This window comes from Schistocerca cancellata, chromosome 8 (assembly GCF_023864275.1).
Source record: "Schistocerca cancellata isolate TAMUIC-IGC-003103 chromosome 8, iqSchCanc2.1, whole genome shotgun sequence".
Taxonomy (NCBI): Eukaryota; Metazoa; Arthropoda; class Insecta; order Orthoptera; family Acrididae; genus Schistocerca; species Schistocerca cancellata.
The window spans coordinates 116,617,944-116,635,401 of NC_064633.1; the positions used below are offsets into that span (position 1 = coordinate 116,617,944).

The 17,458-nt window shown below is 44.6% G+C and overlaps 1 protein-coding gene and 1 pseudogene across 1 annotated transcript in view; one reads left to right on the top strand and one right to left on the bottom strand.

The window, feature by feature from the left end:
- The first annotated feature begins 8,815 nt into the window (after positions 1–8,815).
- The window catches only part of LOC126094539 (semaphorin-2A-like), an 807,492-nt gene continuing 798,849 nt past the window's right edge, over positions 8,816–17,458 (top strand). Inside the window, exon 1 of the mRNA XM_049908969.1 lies at positions 8,816–9,086. Coding sequence (XP_049764926.1) covers positions 8,921–9,086 — 166 coding nt within the window. The 5' untranslated portion in view covers positions 8,816–8,920. The remainder of the gene's footprint in view (positions 9,087–17,458) is intronic.
- LOC126096015 (5S ribosomal RNA) lies at positions 16,193–16,310 on the bottom strand (annotated as a pseudogene).

Consider the following 17,458-nt stretch of genomic DNA (forward strand, 5'->3'; position numbering starts at 1 on the left):
TTTGTCCAATGAATACCCGTTTATCATCTGCATTTCTTCTTGGTGTAGCAATTTTAATGGACAGTAGTGTATGTTATTGTGGTAGATTTTTGTGTGTGGTATCGTTTTCATCTAAAAAATTTGCTTCAATTTTGTATTTCGTATGTATCATTTGAATATCCTGTATTTCCATATGTTACATATTGGTTAACTTGGTACTCATGACTGTATAATAAATTTTTGTCAGATCATCTGATGATGGGCTACAACCGAAACGCGTAATACACTCCTGGAAATTGAAATAAGAACACCATGAATTCATTGTCCCAGGAAGGGGAAACTTTATTGACACATTCCTGGGGTCAGATACCTCACATGATCACACTGACAGAACCACAGGCACATAGACACAGGCAACAGAGCATGCACAATGTCGGCACTAGTACAGTGTATATCCACCTTTCGCAGCAATGCAGGCTGCTATTCTCCCATGGAGACGATCGTAGAGATGCTGGATGTAGTCCTGTGGAACGGCTTGCCATGCCATTTCCACCTGGCGCCTCAGTTGGACCAGCGTTCGTGCTGGACGTGCAGACCACGTGAGTTGACGCTTCATCCAGTCCCAAACATGCTCAATGGGGGACAGATCCGAAGATCTTGCTGGCCAGGGTAGTTGACTTAGACCATCTAGAGCACGTTGGGTGGCACGGGATACATGCGGACGTGCATTGTCCTGTTGGAACAGCAAGTTCCCTTGCCGGTCTAGGAATGGTAGAACGATGGGTTCGATGACGGTTTGGATGTACCGTGCACTATTCAGTGTCCCCTCGACGATCACCAGTGGTGTACGGCCAGTGTAGGAGATCGCTCCCCACACCATGATGCTGGGTGTTGGCCCTGTGTGCCTCGGTCGTATGCAGTCCTGATTGTGGCGCTCACCTGCACGGCGCCAAACACGCATACGACCATCATTGGCACCAAGGCAGAAGCGACTCTCATAGCTGAAGACGACACGTCTCCATTCGTCCCTCCATTCACGCCTGTCGCGACACCACTGGAGGCGGGCTGCACGATGTTGGGGCGTGAGCGGAAGACGGCCTAACGGTGTGCGGGACCGTAGCCCAGCTTCATGGAGACGGTTGCGAATGGTCCTCGCCGATACCCCAGGAGCAACAGTGTCCCTAATTTGCTGGGAAGTGGCGGTGCGGTCCCCTACGGCACTGCGTAGGATCCTACGGTCTTGGCTTGCATCCGTGCGTCGCTGCGGTCCGGTCCCAGGTCGACGGGCACGTGCACCTTCCGCCGACCACTGGCGACAACATCGATGTACTGTGGAGACCTCACGCCCCACGTGTTGAGCAATTCGGCGGTACGTCCACCCGGCCTCCCGCATGCCCACTATACGCCCTCGCTCAAAGTCCGTCAACTGCACATACGGTTCACGTCCACGCTGTCGCGGCATGCTACCAGTGTTAAAGAATTTTTTTTTTTTTTTTTTTTTTTTTTTTAGTTTTTTGCTGCTCTTTATTTATTGACCCACCTTCTAATTGCTTATGGTGGGTCGTATTTAGCCTCTTAGCCACTGTGACTGGGCTCGGGCCCAGGAGTGGTTATGTGAGTTACCTCCCCTGTTCCCGATCCCACTCACACTGTTGCCCAAGTCTTGCCACGTGGAGGCGGGCTTTTGCGTTATTTGTTCGTTGTGCAGCTTTTAGATACGTTACAAATAATATAAATAATACGGAAATGGAAAACAATTTCATTTTGAATTTAAGAAGGAGTAAACAGAAAGATAGGAAAGAAAAGGATAGAGAAATTACCACCACCTATGTGTGGGTTGCGGTCAGGGTCTTGGAATGACCTTCAAGACGCTGGCCGCCACTCACAGTTCACATATGTACTTGTAAACTTAGTTAGCTTTTTACTATTACATAGTGCAAAATTAAATATTAACTAGTCTAGATGTGATGGAGTGATTTTATTGAATTTGTTTAGGTCTGTGTGTGTGTCATTATGTGTGGTTGTGGGTGTGAATGTGTGCTTGTCAGACAAGTTCTCGCTTGATGAATGATTGGCACCTCCCGGCTATATGGCAACTCAGCCTGGACGGTGGTTTTCCCCGATCTACATTGTGTATCCGTCGGGTTGGGCCCAGCAAAGGGGAACCACAATTAAGATCCTTCCATCCAGGCCCAGTGTTGTCTCTCGTCGGGAGGCGTAGGTTCATATGGTAGGTGCCTATCTTGGAGTTAACCCTTGTTTACAGGTGTCATGTCACCTTTTGACTGCATATCCTCTTGTGTGTGTTCTTGTATGTATGTGCTATGTGCGTGTGTGTGTATGTGTGTACATATGAATGTAAGACCAGTTCCCGCCTCCTGGTTACGCGGCAACTCAGCCTGGACGGTGGTTTTCCCCGATCTACGTTAAGTATCCGTCGGGTTGGGCCCAGCTAAGGGGAACCACAATTAAGATCCTTCCATCCAGGCTGGGTGTTGCTTCTCGCCAGGATGCGTAGGTCCCTGGGGTAAGTGCCTGGATTTTGACTATTACTCATTTGTGATTTTGTGTGCATGTGTGTGTTCTTTAGTGTTGGATGTTGTTCAGGTACCTAGACTACTCATACGCAGGTTGCCACAATGGGTCGTCGACATGGCTTATCTTAACATCTGTGTCTTCGCCCGAGGTGTTTGTACTGCTATCCATCTCATGGGCACTCTGTGGTCTGCGTCCCCGGCCTTGCCTTCCGAATGGTCTATTGTTTAGATATTCGGTATACAGGGACCTGGATATTTCGTCAGTTAGTGTATTAAGTTTGTCACATAGGTCTGGGTCTCGTAGAATGGTGTATATTTCATCTTGGGTATTCTGCCGGGTAATGTGTAGTGTGTGTCTAATGTTTGTGCGTTGCCCGCAGAATAGGACAGTGTGTTCTGGGGAGCCTTCTTCCCCACATGTGCATCTGGTAGTCTGCTGCAGACTCATGCGGCTCAGGTGCGTGGGATAAGGGCCGTGGCCTGTCAGAAAATGTACCATACCGCGGCTAGGATCGATATGCTTCAGTCTTAATCGTTCTTTGATGTCAGGGAAAAAGCTATAGACTCGTCGGCCCTTATCGCTGTTAGCCCACTCGCTCTGCCAGGTATCCACTCGCCATGCTTTGAGTTGACGTGATGTAGCATATGGTTCACCAGTGATCTGCCGAACCTGGTCTAGTTTCCCCATCTTTAGCCAGTACTTTGCCGCACGGTATCTTATGGTTACGTCTATTGGGAAGATTCCCATCACGACGCAAAGTGCGTCGACTGAGGTTGTGTTGAAGGCCCCTGTTAGTCGAAGCAGAATGCTTCTTTGCCCCCGCCGTGCGGCGGTTCTGTTAGTGGATAGGCTGAGTCTATGGGCCCACGTGCTGGCAGCAAAACATAGTACCGACTCGAAGAGAGCGCAATGATATGTTCGTATGACTGACAGTGGTAGTCTGTATTGTTTCGAGTTTAGCCTTGCCAGTGTGTGCAGTATTTTTTCTGCTTTGTCCGTGGATATTCGTATGTGTTCGTGGAAGTTCAACCGTTCGTCTATGTAGACTCCAAGGTAGCGTGTTACTTTTGATCTTTTAATGTTTGTGTCCCCGATTTTGACTGCTGGGTTCCTATGCAGGATGCCCTTTAGTAGTGTGTAAGTTGTTTTATTTTCTGCTACCTTGAGCATGTTGTCTGTGCACCATTGTGTAATTGTTTTGAGTGTATCATTGGCTCTGTCTTCTAGCTGGGCACGGTTGTTTGCTGACACTACCACAAGCAGGTCGTCAGCGTAAGCGACAACTCCATCTGTCGCATTGTGCTCCTCAAGTAATTCTAGGAGCGGTTCTAACATTATGTCCCAGAAGATGGGGCCGCAGATCGATCCTTGTGGACAACCTTTGGTAATGCGTTTGATTACTTTCTTGTCGTCCATGTGCCAAGCGACTGTTCTGTCCCTGCAGTAGTCTACAAGACTGTTGTACAGGGATTCCGGTACCTGCAGATGTCTGAGCCTCTTGAAGAGGGCCGGCCACCATAGATTATCAAATGCACCCGAGATGTCAATCATAATGGCTAGTGTGTACTTTGTAGGTGTGTTGTGTACAATTTGAAGTGCTTTGTTGATTGCATCGTCAATAGACTTTCCTTCCCGAAAGCCATATTGGTGTGGTGTCAGTCCCCGAAGTGTGCGATGTGTTTGTAGTCTTTTGCAAAGGAGTTTTTCTTGTGTTTTAGCGAGTGTATTGATGAGGCATATGGGTCTGTATGATTTGGGTTCTGAGGGGTCTTTGTCTGGTGCTTTTTTGATGATGACCGCCCTAGAGGCTTTCCACACTGCAGGCACACGGCCTAGCCTTAATGCGTCGTTCAGCAGAGTTGTGAGGTATGGGGTGATCTGCGGTGCTATCTGTTTTAGTACCTCAGAGTGGATACCATCTGGTCCAGGCGCTTTCTTATTTTTAAGTTCTGAGATCGCTATCGCCACCTCTTCCTGCGCAAACGGACAGGTGACGGTTGGTGTGGTGTAGGCTGTGGTGAGTTCTCGTCTCAATGCTGCTTGTTCAGGTGTGTCTGTGGTGGCGATGTCGTCAGGAAGGAGTTTGCCTAGCAGGTACTCCGCTGTGCCTCTCCATCCTTTAGTCATCACCCCGTCATCCTGTCGTAGCGTTCCCAGAACCAGTGGGCTCTTGATTTTTTCGGTCACGATCTTGTAAGGTTCCCCCCATATGTTAAGTTGTGTTTGTCTTGCTACGTAGTCATTCCGTTGGTCTTTTCTAGTCTTATTTAGTTCTTGTTTGTATCTGTCCTTGGCAAGCCGGTATTCATGTAGTCTTACTTGTCTTTCTCTGTCTGAGATTGCCCTTTGGTAGAGTCTGCGTCTACGTCTGGTGTCCTGCTTGAGTTGTGTTAGGTGTGCTGTCCAAGGGCTGGTCTGCTGTTTTGTTTTGCGTGATGTGGGGATACAGGTGTTTTGTATGTGTGTAATGATTTCTGTTAACTTGTGTGCTCTGTAGTCAACACTGCCTCTGATGTTCTGCAGTGATTGTTCCTGTATCTTGTGTCTTACTGTGTCCCAGTCTGTCCTATGAAAGAGCAGTCTTCTGGGTTGTGTTGCAGTGTTGTTGTTTGCTGTCTTCTGTAGAGTTAGCGTGATGACATTATGGTCACTCGTGGTAATGTGGTCGTGTACCGTCCAGTCTAGTATGTAGGTAGTCGCGGCGTTATTTGCAAGGGTGATGTCTATGTTGGATGAGGAGCCGTCATGCCCTGTGAATGTAGGATGGTGTCCTTCCTCGTTGATGACGTTCAGTCCATTTTCGTGTATTACGTCATTGATTATTCGTCCTCTGTCATCTGTTCTGTTGGAGTGCCATAGAGTGGATTTTGCATTAATATCTGCACAGATTAATAATTTTTTATTGCTGGCGTATTGTGCAATTTTTCTGATAGCATTTGCATAGGGATTAATGCAATGGCTGTATTGAGCATAAATCGATGCAACGACCCATGTATCGCCCCTGTACGTAATCTCCACTGTAGCAACGTGTTCTGTGCATAATTCCGTTATTTTAACTGGGTGAATGTCTGTGTTGAGGATTATGACTGACGCCTTGCAGTCTGCCTTACCCGATATTGATATCGCGTGGGTGGGGATATTGGTGATATGGCCTTGTTTCGTATATGGCTCCTGTATGCACAGGATATCGCAGTTTAGCTCATTCAGGACCTGTGGAAGTTCCAGACTGACGTGTGTGCTTCTCATGGCGTTCAGTTGAGCAACCCTCAGATCGGATGCTTCACGTGAACGTAGCATTTACTTCCTGTTTGGCTGAAATCAAAGTAGGTCCTTCCATAGGCCCTAACGTGATCTTCGTATAATTTTTCGAGATCAAATTTTTCTTCTCTGCGAGCGCAAACCTGCAGGAGTAGGTCTAGCAGACTATCTGAGTCCGTGGTGTTAAAGACTGCGATGGAGCTCCGTATGCCACGGCAAACTGGCTGACACTGACGGCGGCGGTGCACAAATGCTGCGCAGCTAGCGCCATTCGACGGCCGACACCGCGGTTCCTGGTGTGTCCGCTATGCCGTGCGTGTGATCATTGCTTGTACAGCCCTCTCGCAGTGTCCCGAGCAAGCATGGTTGGTCTGACACACCGGTGTCAATGTGTTCTTTTTTCCATTTCCAGGAGTGTACAATAAAGAAGTTCAGCTAACATCTTGTGACTGTTATTAGCGATGTGTCAGCATTGCTATAAGTTTTGTGAGTCTCAAAATGGTCGCAAACCTATTATACAACTTTTTGTCTATTTATAACTATGGGTAAATAATGGTTGAGCCCACGACATCTAGGTTATGTTTGTGAGTGTCTTGAGCGCGTATTTGGTTTGCTTGTGTCGCCATCAGAACTCTGTAGACCCAGAGTATCAGTGCTAAGCGCTTCCGAAGTGCTAGCAGAATCCAAAGTGAGGCAATCAACATATTCACCGCAATCTAAGTGGAAACCTGTATTAAATTGAAAATTACAAAATAATGAAAGATGTCGTCTCATATGACTCGCATATATGCTCGGAAATTGGGAAATCGTAATCCAGAGGATAGCTCGCGTCGAAAGGAATCCAAAAAGCCTGAAAAGTCCAGGGCCGAGCAAATCCGAGAGCTACGGCTACGTCGGAATTGAAGTGAAAAAGCGGCGCGAAGCGACTGCGTACCTGTCCATGGGGCATTTCACCGCACGCTATTATATCGAACCCACTGAAGCTCATTTCATGAACACATGCGATGTTTAAGGCAGTTGTCTATTCTATGAAAGATGGCGCTGCTGATCATGCTGACCTCTTTGCTGACAATACTGCGCACAGCATTAAACATACCTCAATAGACTTGAGTTTTATGAGCCCGCAGTTCGTTGCTAATCGTAACTATTATACAACTCTGAGTAACCATTTTAATAAAGGGACTGATAATTTAGTTTACATATTGTGTGGAACACTTGTTACGACTTTATCCCGACTTTTTCACGACAAATCTATGTCATGGACATGATCTGCGCACACGGAAACTTTTTCCTAGGAGATGTAGTAGTATGGCGGGGAGAGAGGTTGCCATACCGTCTTGTGACCTACACTGGATACACTGTTGTAAACAAAACTATTTTGCCGACCAGGAAAACTCTTGATTTTCGTCACTGAGCATAGTACACCTTGTGCGTTCTCCAGAAGATAGAAAAGCACCGAGCAGCCAAAGGCTCAGACGTTAACATGGTTGGTTGGCCGGCCGGTGTGGCCGAGCGGTTCTAGAGACTTAAGTCTGGAACCGCTACGGTCGCAGGTTCGAATCCTGCCTCGGGCATGTATGTGTGTGATGTCTTTAGGTTAGTTAGGTTTAAGTAGTTCTAAGTTCTAGGGGACTGATGTTAAGTCCCATAGTGCTCAGAGCCATTCGAACCATTTTTTTGTTAACATGGTTGAACTCCAGCACCCGACAAGAGACTATGGTACGCTACCGCCGTACGTCACACAAACAGTTCGGAAGCAGACAAAAGCATTCGCACGGCTGCACTCAGCAGTTAGTTTAAACAGTACCTCAACACAGTGTCCCAGGGCGTATCTACAGCTGCTGCCAAGGAGAGCCAAACTGAAGACTATACAAGTTATGTTAGTTACCGTTCACGCGACTTAGGACTGTACCAGTGTATAAGAACGGATATGTACAAATGAAAACTTATTTATACTCAGGTTACCTGTTGTAGTATTCAGTTAACGAATCTTTGTAAGCTATTGCTGATCTTTGGTGCCATCTATTTTTGTTATAGCTGTTCCCTGACCCTATGCGGCCCTCTGACGAAGCTGTATATTTTTGCGTTCACGCAAGCCACTACGTAACAGAAACAGTAACATGGGTCTCTGCCCGACACATTTATTCATTTGACGCCAAGTACACCGGCCGAGGTGGCCGAGCGGTTCTAGGCACTACAGTCTGGAACCGCGCGACCGCTACGGTCGCAAGTTCGAATCCTGCCTCGGGCATGAATGTGTGTGATGTCCTTAGGCTAGTTAGGTTTAAGAAGTTCAAAGTTCTAGGGGACTGATGACCTTAGAAGTTAAGTCCAATAGTACTCAGAGCCATTTGAACGCCAAGTACATTTGGTGAACACAACACTACCAACGGAAAAAGACACTGGACTCGCACTCGGGAGGACGACGGTTCAATCCCGCGTCCGGCCGTCCTGATTTAGGTTTTCCGTGATTTCCCTAAATCGCTCCAGGCAAATGCCGGGATGGTTCCTTTCAAAGGGCACGGCCGACTTCCTTCCCCGTCCTTCCCTAATCCGATGAGACCGATGACTTCGCTGTCTGGTCTCCTTCCCCGAAACAACCAACCAACGGAAAAAAAAGGAATCATTGATATTAATGCCCTCTCCGGTCCGGACAAAGAATTTTACACCTTTCCCTCGTAAGTGATTTTTTTTTTAAATATCACATATCAATTGATATTCGTTAGTGATCCCATGTAAAGTTAACTCTGCACCGAGGACATTCTCCAACCTGTTTTGCAGGTTCGGTTAGTTGTGACGGACACTCGGCTATTCCGTGCTATACCCCTGCCAACGCTGGTTCCGAAATGTCAGACAGGCGCCAGAGAGCAAGTGGCTGCACGGCCAGACGTGGGATCAGCGTCTGCCGGCGATTGTTTCCGCGCCCGAGTCCGGCTGGCGCTGGCGTTCGCGCTCGGCCGTCTCCGCCGATCTTCGTGCGCCGTCGGCTTGGCGCGAGGCGCGCGGCCACGCACTGTTTGTTGTCGTCTGGTGAGGCACCAGCAGTCTCACCGCGACCGCCGTGAGATCAGGCCGTGCTGCCAAGGCCACGCCTGCGACTGGCTCGAGAGGACGCTGACGCACGCACAGTGATGCTAGCGGCAGAATGATGATGCGCGCCCTGCTGCGACTGTCCCTGGTGCTGGCCGTGGCAGCCCAGCTGGTGCCGCTGCGACTCGTCGCAGGCGACGACGACGCCGACGGCATGCTGCTGCACCGCCAGTGGACGGGAAACGGCGCCCAGCCGCACCACCACCTCCGCCACCACAGAGGTCTGTCACCCGTCGTCTCACACCGGCCACTGTTGCACGTAATATGCTAATAACCGTCAACAAAGCTGTCACCTGCTTATGAAGTGTTTTGCGATATTTCACTAATCAGTTTGTCATACAGTTACTCTGAAATATCAACAATGAAAATTCGTCGCACCATGGACGGCTCTAGTGTGTTTCGTCCGGCATTGTTATGATAAGTGAGCTAATATCCAATTTTATCAAAAAATGATTTTTCGCGAGTAAACAACAACTCCCACATCACATTTACGACAAAATATTACTACTTCTATGATTATTCTATGAGTACACCGGAAACGTCTATTTTACTTCTACAAACTGAAAAATCTTTCGTTACATTCGTGTACATTTAATTCAGTTTTTAACAACAGTAACAAAAAATAAATAAATGAAATGAAATGAAAAAATAATAGCCCTTTGTATGACAACACCAGCAATCAACGCGAGATTTAACGCGACGATAGCAAATATTCTCCTAGTACATTAGCCAGTGACAGAAATGTGTGGCCTATAGTGGAAAGTTCAACACTTGTCCAAATTTTCCTCAGCAGCGGTTTCGGACCAACATTCTTTAAAAAAAAAAAAAAAAAGAATCAGAATAAAACAGTAGTTACAGAAATATTGATAGATCATATGTCACAGTCAACAGGCTCGGTTGTATTTTACCAAGGAAAGTTTTGAACTGTGACAACGTCACCACCATTCACAGATCCATCTTCTATACTTTCTTTATTGAGTCGTACCCATTCGAGGTCCAGTATTTTTCTCGTTACGCGCTCTGTAGTTGCAATAACTTGCGTACCGAAAAAGATTTTTCAGCGCAGGATCAACTTCCCGTTTATTTTACAGAATATTTCTTGACAGAAAAGAGTGTGTGACCTCAGATTTCTTAAATGTTCCAGTGTTGTTCACGTTTTCACAAAGCTGATATGTCGCATAGCTGTGTTTGTAAGTAACGTCAAGATGACGCGAAATTTCGGCGGACAATCTTTGTTTTTGTTGCGCTGCTCCTGTCGAAATTCCGTCGTTGTTGTCGTCTCTTACAAGTTCGTCTTTATTGGGAAATATCTAACAGCAAGTGTGATTATATTTCGAAATAGCACCAAGCAAGCACCTTCCTACATAATTTTCTAAAAATTTGCAATAGATGGTTTAGTTGACTGCACAGTTGCTAGCAAGTACGTGAAAGTATAACCAAATACTGTTGCAAAAGATACGACTGTGCTGACGGAAGTTCTCTCTTAGAACACTTGTTAGTTCAGTCATGAATAACACTTAATATCGAGGCTACTGACTTGGAATGTTCGATTCGATTCAGAAGACACGATGTCCGAAACATGTCGGAAACATTTTTACGCCATACGCCTTCAATGAATGCAATAACGTTTTTCATTTCATTAACGATATAATATATACAGTATATTACAATGTTGTTAAAAATAGTGCCTATTGTTCACTTTTCAAGAAAGTTGTCGGTTCGCCTCAGGTCCCAGAGACATGTAAAACCAGAGTTTTACTCACAACCTTTCTAGGAGAATTTCTTGTTTCTCTTAATTCACTAAAGGTATTTTTTAAAGCGTTTCATTAACATATATTTATATATTTCATATCGCAATGCCCGAAACAGCATATGACTAAAATCGTACAAGACTTTGCATTGTTTAAACGTGTGAGAAAACAAGTATGTTTCGTTGAAGTATGCTTCGTGTTTTAGGGGAGATCACGTTGTATCGATAGGACAGATGGAGAGAAAAATTAAAACCAGAGGGCTTCAGAATTTCCGCAGTTCTCACTGGAAACTCGCTCGCAGAACGGAATACGTTTGTGCGTGGCGGAATGAGACACCGGATGTAGACAGCTGATACACGCACGCTAGTTGTCCGCTATCCGGGATGGATGCTGCCCTTTATCTGCCGGACACAGTGCTGAGTTGCATAGCGGGCGTGCACTACAGAAGGAAGAGCGGACGCAGTCATTCTGCAATCAGCTCTAAGGCTTCCGCTTATTTACGCGCACAAAGAAATGTCTGCTCTGTCTGCCTCGGTTCACGTTATGGCACCTGGTCACAAATGACGGACTGTCGTAAGTAATCATCTCATCTAAGCCGAAAAGAAACAATAAATGAATGAAATCCTCTTACACCCCGTGACGGCATGAATCCAACTAAATTGATTTCTGAACATTGATTTCATGTGCGAGAGATATGACAGCAAATAATGTTTTCTGCATAGAAACCGGGACGTGCCTTATCTCTTACGCGTCTAACGTTTATTCCTCCCTTCTTTTCCATAACCGATAATGCCAATATTGTCCTATGTTCGTTCATTGCATAAATTTTGACAGTACCTCGAGGTAAGGAACACAATGTTGTTGTTGTTGCCTTCAGTCCTGAGACTGGTTTGATGCATCTCTCCATGCTACTCTATCCTGTGCAAGCTTCTTCATCTCCCATTACCTACTGCAGCCTACATCCTTCTGAATCTGCTTAGTGTATTCATCTCTTGGTCTCCCTCTAGGATTTTTACACTCCACGATGCCATCCAATACTAAAATTGGTGATCCTTCGATGTCTCAGAACATGTCCTGCCAACCGATCCCTTCTTCTAGTCAAGTTGTGCCACAAGCTCCTCTTCTCCCCAATTCTATTCAATACCTCTCCTCATTAGTTATGTGATCTACCCATCTAATCTTCAGCATTCTTCTGTAGCACCACATTTCGAAAGCTTCTATTCTCTTCTTGTCTAAACTATTTATCCTCCACGTTTCACTTCCATACATGGCTGCACTCCATACACATACTTTCAGAAACGACTTCCTGACATTTAAATCTATAGTCGATGTTAATAAATTTTTCTTCTTCAGAAACGCTTTCCTTGCCATTGCCAGTCTACATTTTATATCCTCTCTACTTCGACCATCGTCAGTTATTTTGCTCTCCAAATAGCACAACTGATTTACTACTTTAAGTGCCCCATTTCCTAATCTAATACACTGAGCATCACAGGGTTTAATTGGACTACATTCCATTATCATCGTTTTGCTTTTCTCAATGTTCATCTTATATTCTCCTTTCAAGACACTGTCCGTTCCGTTCAGCTGCTCTTCCAAGTCCTTGCTGTATCTGACAGAATTACAATGTCATCGGCGAACCTCAAAGTTTTTATTTCTTCTCCATGGATTTTAATACCTACTCCCAACTTTTCTTTTGTTTCCTTTATTGCTTGCTCAATATACAGATGGAATAACATCAGGGATAGGCTAAAATCCTGTCTCACTCCCTTCCCAAACACTGCTTCCCTTTCGTACCCCACGACTCTTATAACTGCCATCTGGTTTCTGCACAAATTGTAAATAGCCTTTCGCTCCCTGTATTTTACCCCTGCCACCTTCAGAATTTGAAAGAGAGTATTCAAATCAACATTGTCAAAAGCTTTCTCTAAGTCTACAAATGCTAGAAACGTAGGTTTGCTTTTCCTTAATCTTTCTTCTAAGATAAGTCGTAGGTTCAGTACTGTCTCACGTGTCCCAACATTTCTACGGAATCCAAACTGATCTTCCCCGAGGTCCCCTTCTATCAGTTGTTCCATTCGTCTGTAAAGAATTCGCGTTAGTATTTTGCAGCTGTGATTTATTAAACTGATAGTTCGGTAATTTTCATATCTGTAAACACCTGCTTTCTTTGGGATTGGAATTATTATATTCTTCATGAAGTCTGAGGGTATACCCTCAGACACAATAGTTAAACAAAATACGTATTAATTTCTGAGAAAGTAATGCTAATCTGATTTCTCAAAACGTTTTCTCCTTAGTACTATATTCTGTCTGGAATGTTTTCTACAATCAAATATCCTTTTTTTTTAATAGAACACCAACATGATTTTTGTGATGACAGTAGTAAGTAGTTGTCTGCACAATGGAGTTTGTAAGCTGTAGGTCATTTCCAGAAATTAATCACAACCCATCACTCATAAGCTTTTATTCTCAAACGCCGGGTTGTGATGGTAAAGAGTGATCAGAACTACAATTGACCTCAACCGTATCTTGCCCTTGACCTACAGCAACCTTCGAAGAGCTGCACGTACGAAACACTCAACAGCAGTATTTAAAAATGAAAATTGTTTTATACATTTGGGTTTATTGAAACGGTTAGTCAATTTCGCTGATTGCATCTTCGTGTGCCATAAACAAGAGCATACTGAAAAGTGCAGTATTGCAGATGTAACAATCCATATAAAACGTTACATGGATAGATCAGTTTATAATCGAAAACAATGTACACACTAAGATCTTTTCTGCGGATCGTAATATTTCCCTAATTAGAGTACAGTATATAATGTTAGTAGGGTTTCATGTACTCTGAGGCTAATGGCAAAAATCATTACGTACCATTTTCACGTAGTTCTGCGAAAGACTGCTCAACATCGATGCTGGTGTTCATAACATCCAAGAAAAAATTCCCTTCTCATTCTATTTTGTTAACTGTTAATGATCTTGCATGTATTCGGATATCTGGACGCATAATATCTCTCTTACTTATGAAGTAAATCTGTCAACGTTATTACAGTTTTTATGAACAGTAGCGCATCTCTTGTCAGTTTTCAAAACGCCAATTGGTTGTAACTATGCAACACTGTGTGAAAACACGTCACTGATGAATATTCTACACCATCCATTATTTGTAAGCTGTGTCACATTCCGCTGAATTACGTGATAGCCGTCTAACAAACCGAATGGCGTCTCATTACTCAATAAATTGTGTACAGTATTCAGCACTTCCGTGTCCTCATTTATGTTCACGAAAAGTTTCAGTGAAACACAGGCGGGACATTCAATTAGCGAGTGTAATAATCATTACCCTTAATAATTCACCTTCCTTCGGGGTGAATTTCTTAAGGTTTCCGATTGATTTTCTCTCGAGTCTCCTTTTCATATTTAATTACAGTACAAAAATTTCTTTTGATCAAAGCAAAAATAATCAACATGCTTACTAGCTAACGACGAACCGTAGTTAAGTATTTGCATTCGTAATGCGAAAGAAACACATTTCGCGGCCTTCGTTCGTTCCCATTTAAAGTTGGAACAACCTTGAAGTGTCTAACAGTTTAAGTAAAACACGAATATATTTGTACAGTCAGTAAAGTTAAAAAAACTTTTGTTTCTGTAATACCTGGCGAATTTTCCAAAAAGTCGTTCACGAGTAACAAAGTTCTGATTGTAATTAACTCCATGACCATTGCGTTAGAGCACTTCTATCAAGCCAACATTGTTTTTTCTGGTCCGATGTGGACGTATATTTAGTTATGTGTTCTGATGATCTCTTCGCATTTATAAGTTTCTATAAGCAGAAATTTCTTTAGTATTTTCTGCATTCTGCAGTGTATGTTTGCCCTTTAAATCTTAGTCTCTATTGCCCTCTGCTGGGCAAAACTAATCATTGATGAATTCCTTAAAATCCATTCCTCAATAGTTCTCTATATGCTTCTACATCTACACTCTGCAAACCACTGTGAAGTGCACGGCAAAGAGTACCTCTCACTGTACTAGTTATTAGAGATTTTTCTCTTTCTAAATGTGCATGGGGCGCCTCTATGGCCGCTGTAATTCGTCAAACCTTGTCTTCGCAATCTCTGTGGGAACGATACGTAGGCTGCTAGATTTACCACTTTAATGCTGGTCCTAGCAGTTTTTTTAAGTGGACTTTAACGTGATAGTTCGCATCGTGTCTTTCAGCATCTCCGACACACCATTCTCCAGTCATGCTGCTCTTCTGTGTACCAGTTCAGCATTCCCTCTTTTTCCCGTCTGGTACGGATCCCACGGACTTGAGCAATGTTCTAGTGTGAGTCACACGAGGAGTTATCATGCAATCAATCATCTCTATAGACGGATTGCATTTCCCTAATCTTCGACCAATAAACCGAAGTCAACGATCTGCAATACCTGCGACTATGAGCCTATGTGATCGTTCCATTTTACATAGCTACAAATTGCTACAAGCAGATGTGTGTATGAGTTAACTGATTCAAACTGTGACTCACTGGTATTGTAGTCATTACATCGTAAGGTTTTTCTTTTTGTGAATTGCAAAATTTTACATTTTTGAACATTTAAAACAAGTTGCCAATCCTAGCACTACTTTGAGATGTTATCAAGATATGACTAAAAACTTGTGCAGTCTTTTTTCCTGACAGTACTTTATTAGAGCTGAGTACGTCATCTACGAAAATTCTGCAAGGTCATCATTAGACAACTTCCCAGGGGGCACACCTGGAGTTAATTATATATATCGATTAGTCTCCATCCAGGATAACATGCCGTATCCTCCCTAGCAGGAAATCTTCACTCCAGTCACAAATCTCGCTTGATATCCTATACGATCATACTTCCGATAATCAGCGATGAACCGGTCCTAGGTGGAGCTGCGCAATGCATGTATCATGACTGTTTCCCGTATCGCCTCAGTCCACTACATATAGTTCTCTTCCGACTAAACCAACGGGTGCGAGAAACTGGGAGGTTATCATCACGGACGGTTGACTGTGGTGTTCCACGGACGCTCACCAACGGCTGTAGACCGTGTGTTTGAAATCATGCCTCGCTACTGCACCTTGTGCAAAGAACAGCAGAGTCGTCGATTTGTGCATACCGTGAAGCGGGAGATTTGACAGTGATTCGATCTGAAAGCCAATTTTACATCTAAAGGGTACGTTTCTGAACATGCGTTCCTCTCAGAGACTTTGGTCTCCTCTACAAGAACTACAAACCTGTAACAAGAATTGTGAAAAAGCCTGTATACAACCTATGCTTGCGTGTCCGCCGTCTGTCAGTAATTCTGAAGTATTTGCTGTCAAATTATCAACCAACGTAACCTCCCCATCATCTGTCACTAATAAAACTAAACTAAACTCCTCTCGAACAGGCCATGAGGGCCCAACGGACCGACCGGGCGCCGTGTCATCCTGTAGGTGTCACTGGATGCGGATAAGGAGGGGCATGTGGTCAGCGCAATGCTCTCCCGGCCGTATGTCAGCTTCTCAATAAAGTAGCTCCTCAGTTTGCCTCACAAGGGCTGACGGCATCTTGCTTGCCAACAGCGCTCGGCAGACCGGATGGTTACCCTTCCAAGTGCTAGCCCAGCCCGACAGCGCTTAACATCGGTGATCTAACGAGAACCGGTGTTACCACTGCGGCAAGGCCGTTGGCTATCTGTCACCAATAGTAAGCATTAATTTTTCGAAACTGAGACGAAACGCTCCGCTGTTCTCTTTGCACCAGCCCCGTGCCCTGCTCGCGTTAACAGAACTTGTGCAGTTTCCGGACTACATCTTCCGCCATAACTTCTACGGGATTGCTCCAAATATCTAGTACCCCCAACGGAATCCAGTTTGTTTTTAACATCTATGTTTACGTCCGGATGTGGAGCTCAGATTTAGTTTCTCTTTGTTTGGACTCTAACCACAATTGCATAATCACAGTATGACTGAACTGTTTGGTTCCTCAGCATGTTGGGTGATCGATTACTTGTAAGAATGTAACCGAATTGTGCTTGAGATTCCTCATCTTCCAGCCATCTGCTAACTTCATGGACTGGTGTAAACGTTGAGCTGTTTTATCTGCAGTCAGCGAAATGGTCATTCCTTTAAAATAATTACTATTTTGACTATTTCATGCTGTTCTTCGTTGTTTGCTAATCTCTAATTCTTCTTGTAAGTGTTACACCCATATTTTACTATATCTTTTTTTCATATTCTATTCTTGAGTTGCCCCTAATAGTTTTACCATGTACTGCCCCTTGCAGCACTAGGCTGAACTATTCCTGAATTCCTTGGCGCAGGGCTCTCGAACGTGTCGGTTGTTCTGCAAAGGATCTTCGATAGTTCGTCATTACTGACCTATTCTTTTTACTACTTCTTCGTTTCCTACTTTGTCTGCCCACTTATACAATTTTCAATAGCACAGCATTTCTAATGCTTCCAGTTTTTTCTTATCCAGATTTCTAATGATCCACGTTTCACTCCCATGAAATGTTCTGCTCCGGAACTTGTGCCTCAGTTCCACATTAGTATTTGACAATAGTTGGTTTCGGTTGGGTTGTTTTGGGGAAGGAGACAAGACAGCGAGGTCATCGGTCTCATCAGATTAGGGAAGGGCAGGGAAGGAAGTCGGCCGTGCCCTTTGAAAGGAACCATCCCGGCATTTGCCTGGAGCGATTTAGGGAAATCTCGGAAAACCTAAATCAGGATGGCCGGACGCGGGATTGAACCGCCGTCGTCCCGAATGCGAGTCCAGTGTCTAACCACTGCGCTACCTCGCTCGGTTTGACAATAGTAAAATTCTTTTATCGAAGATAG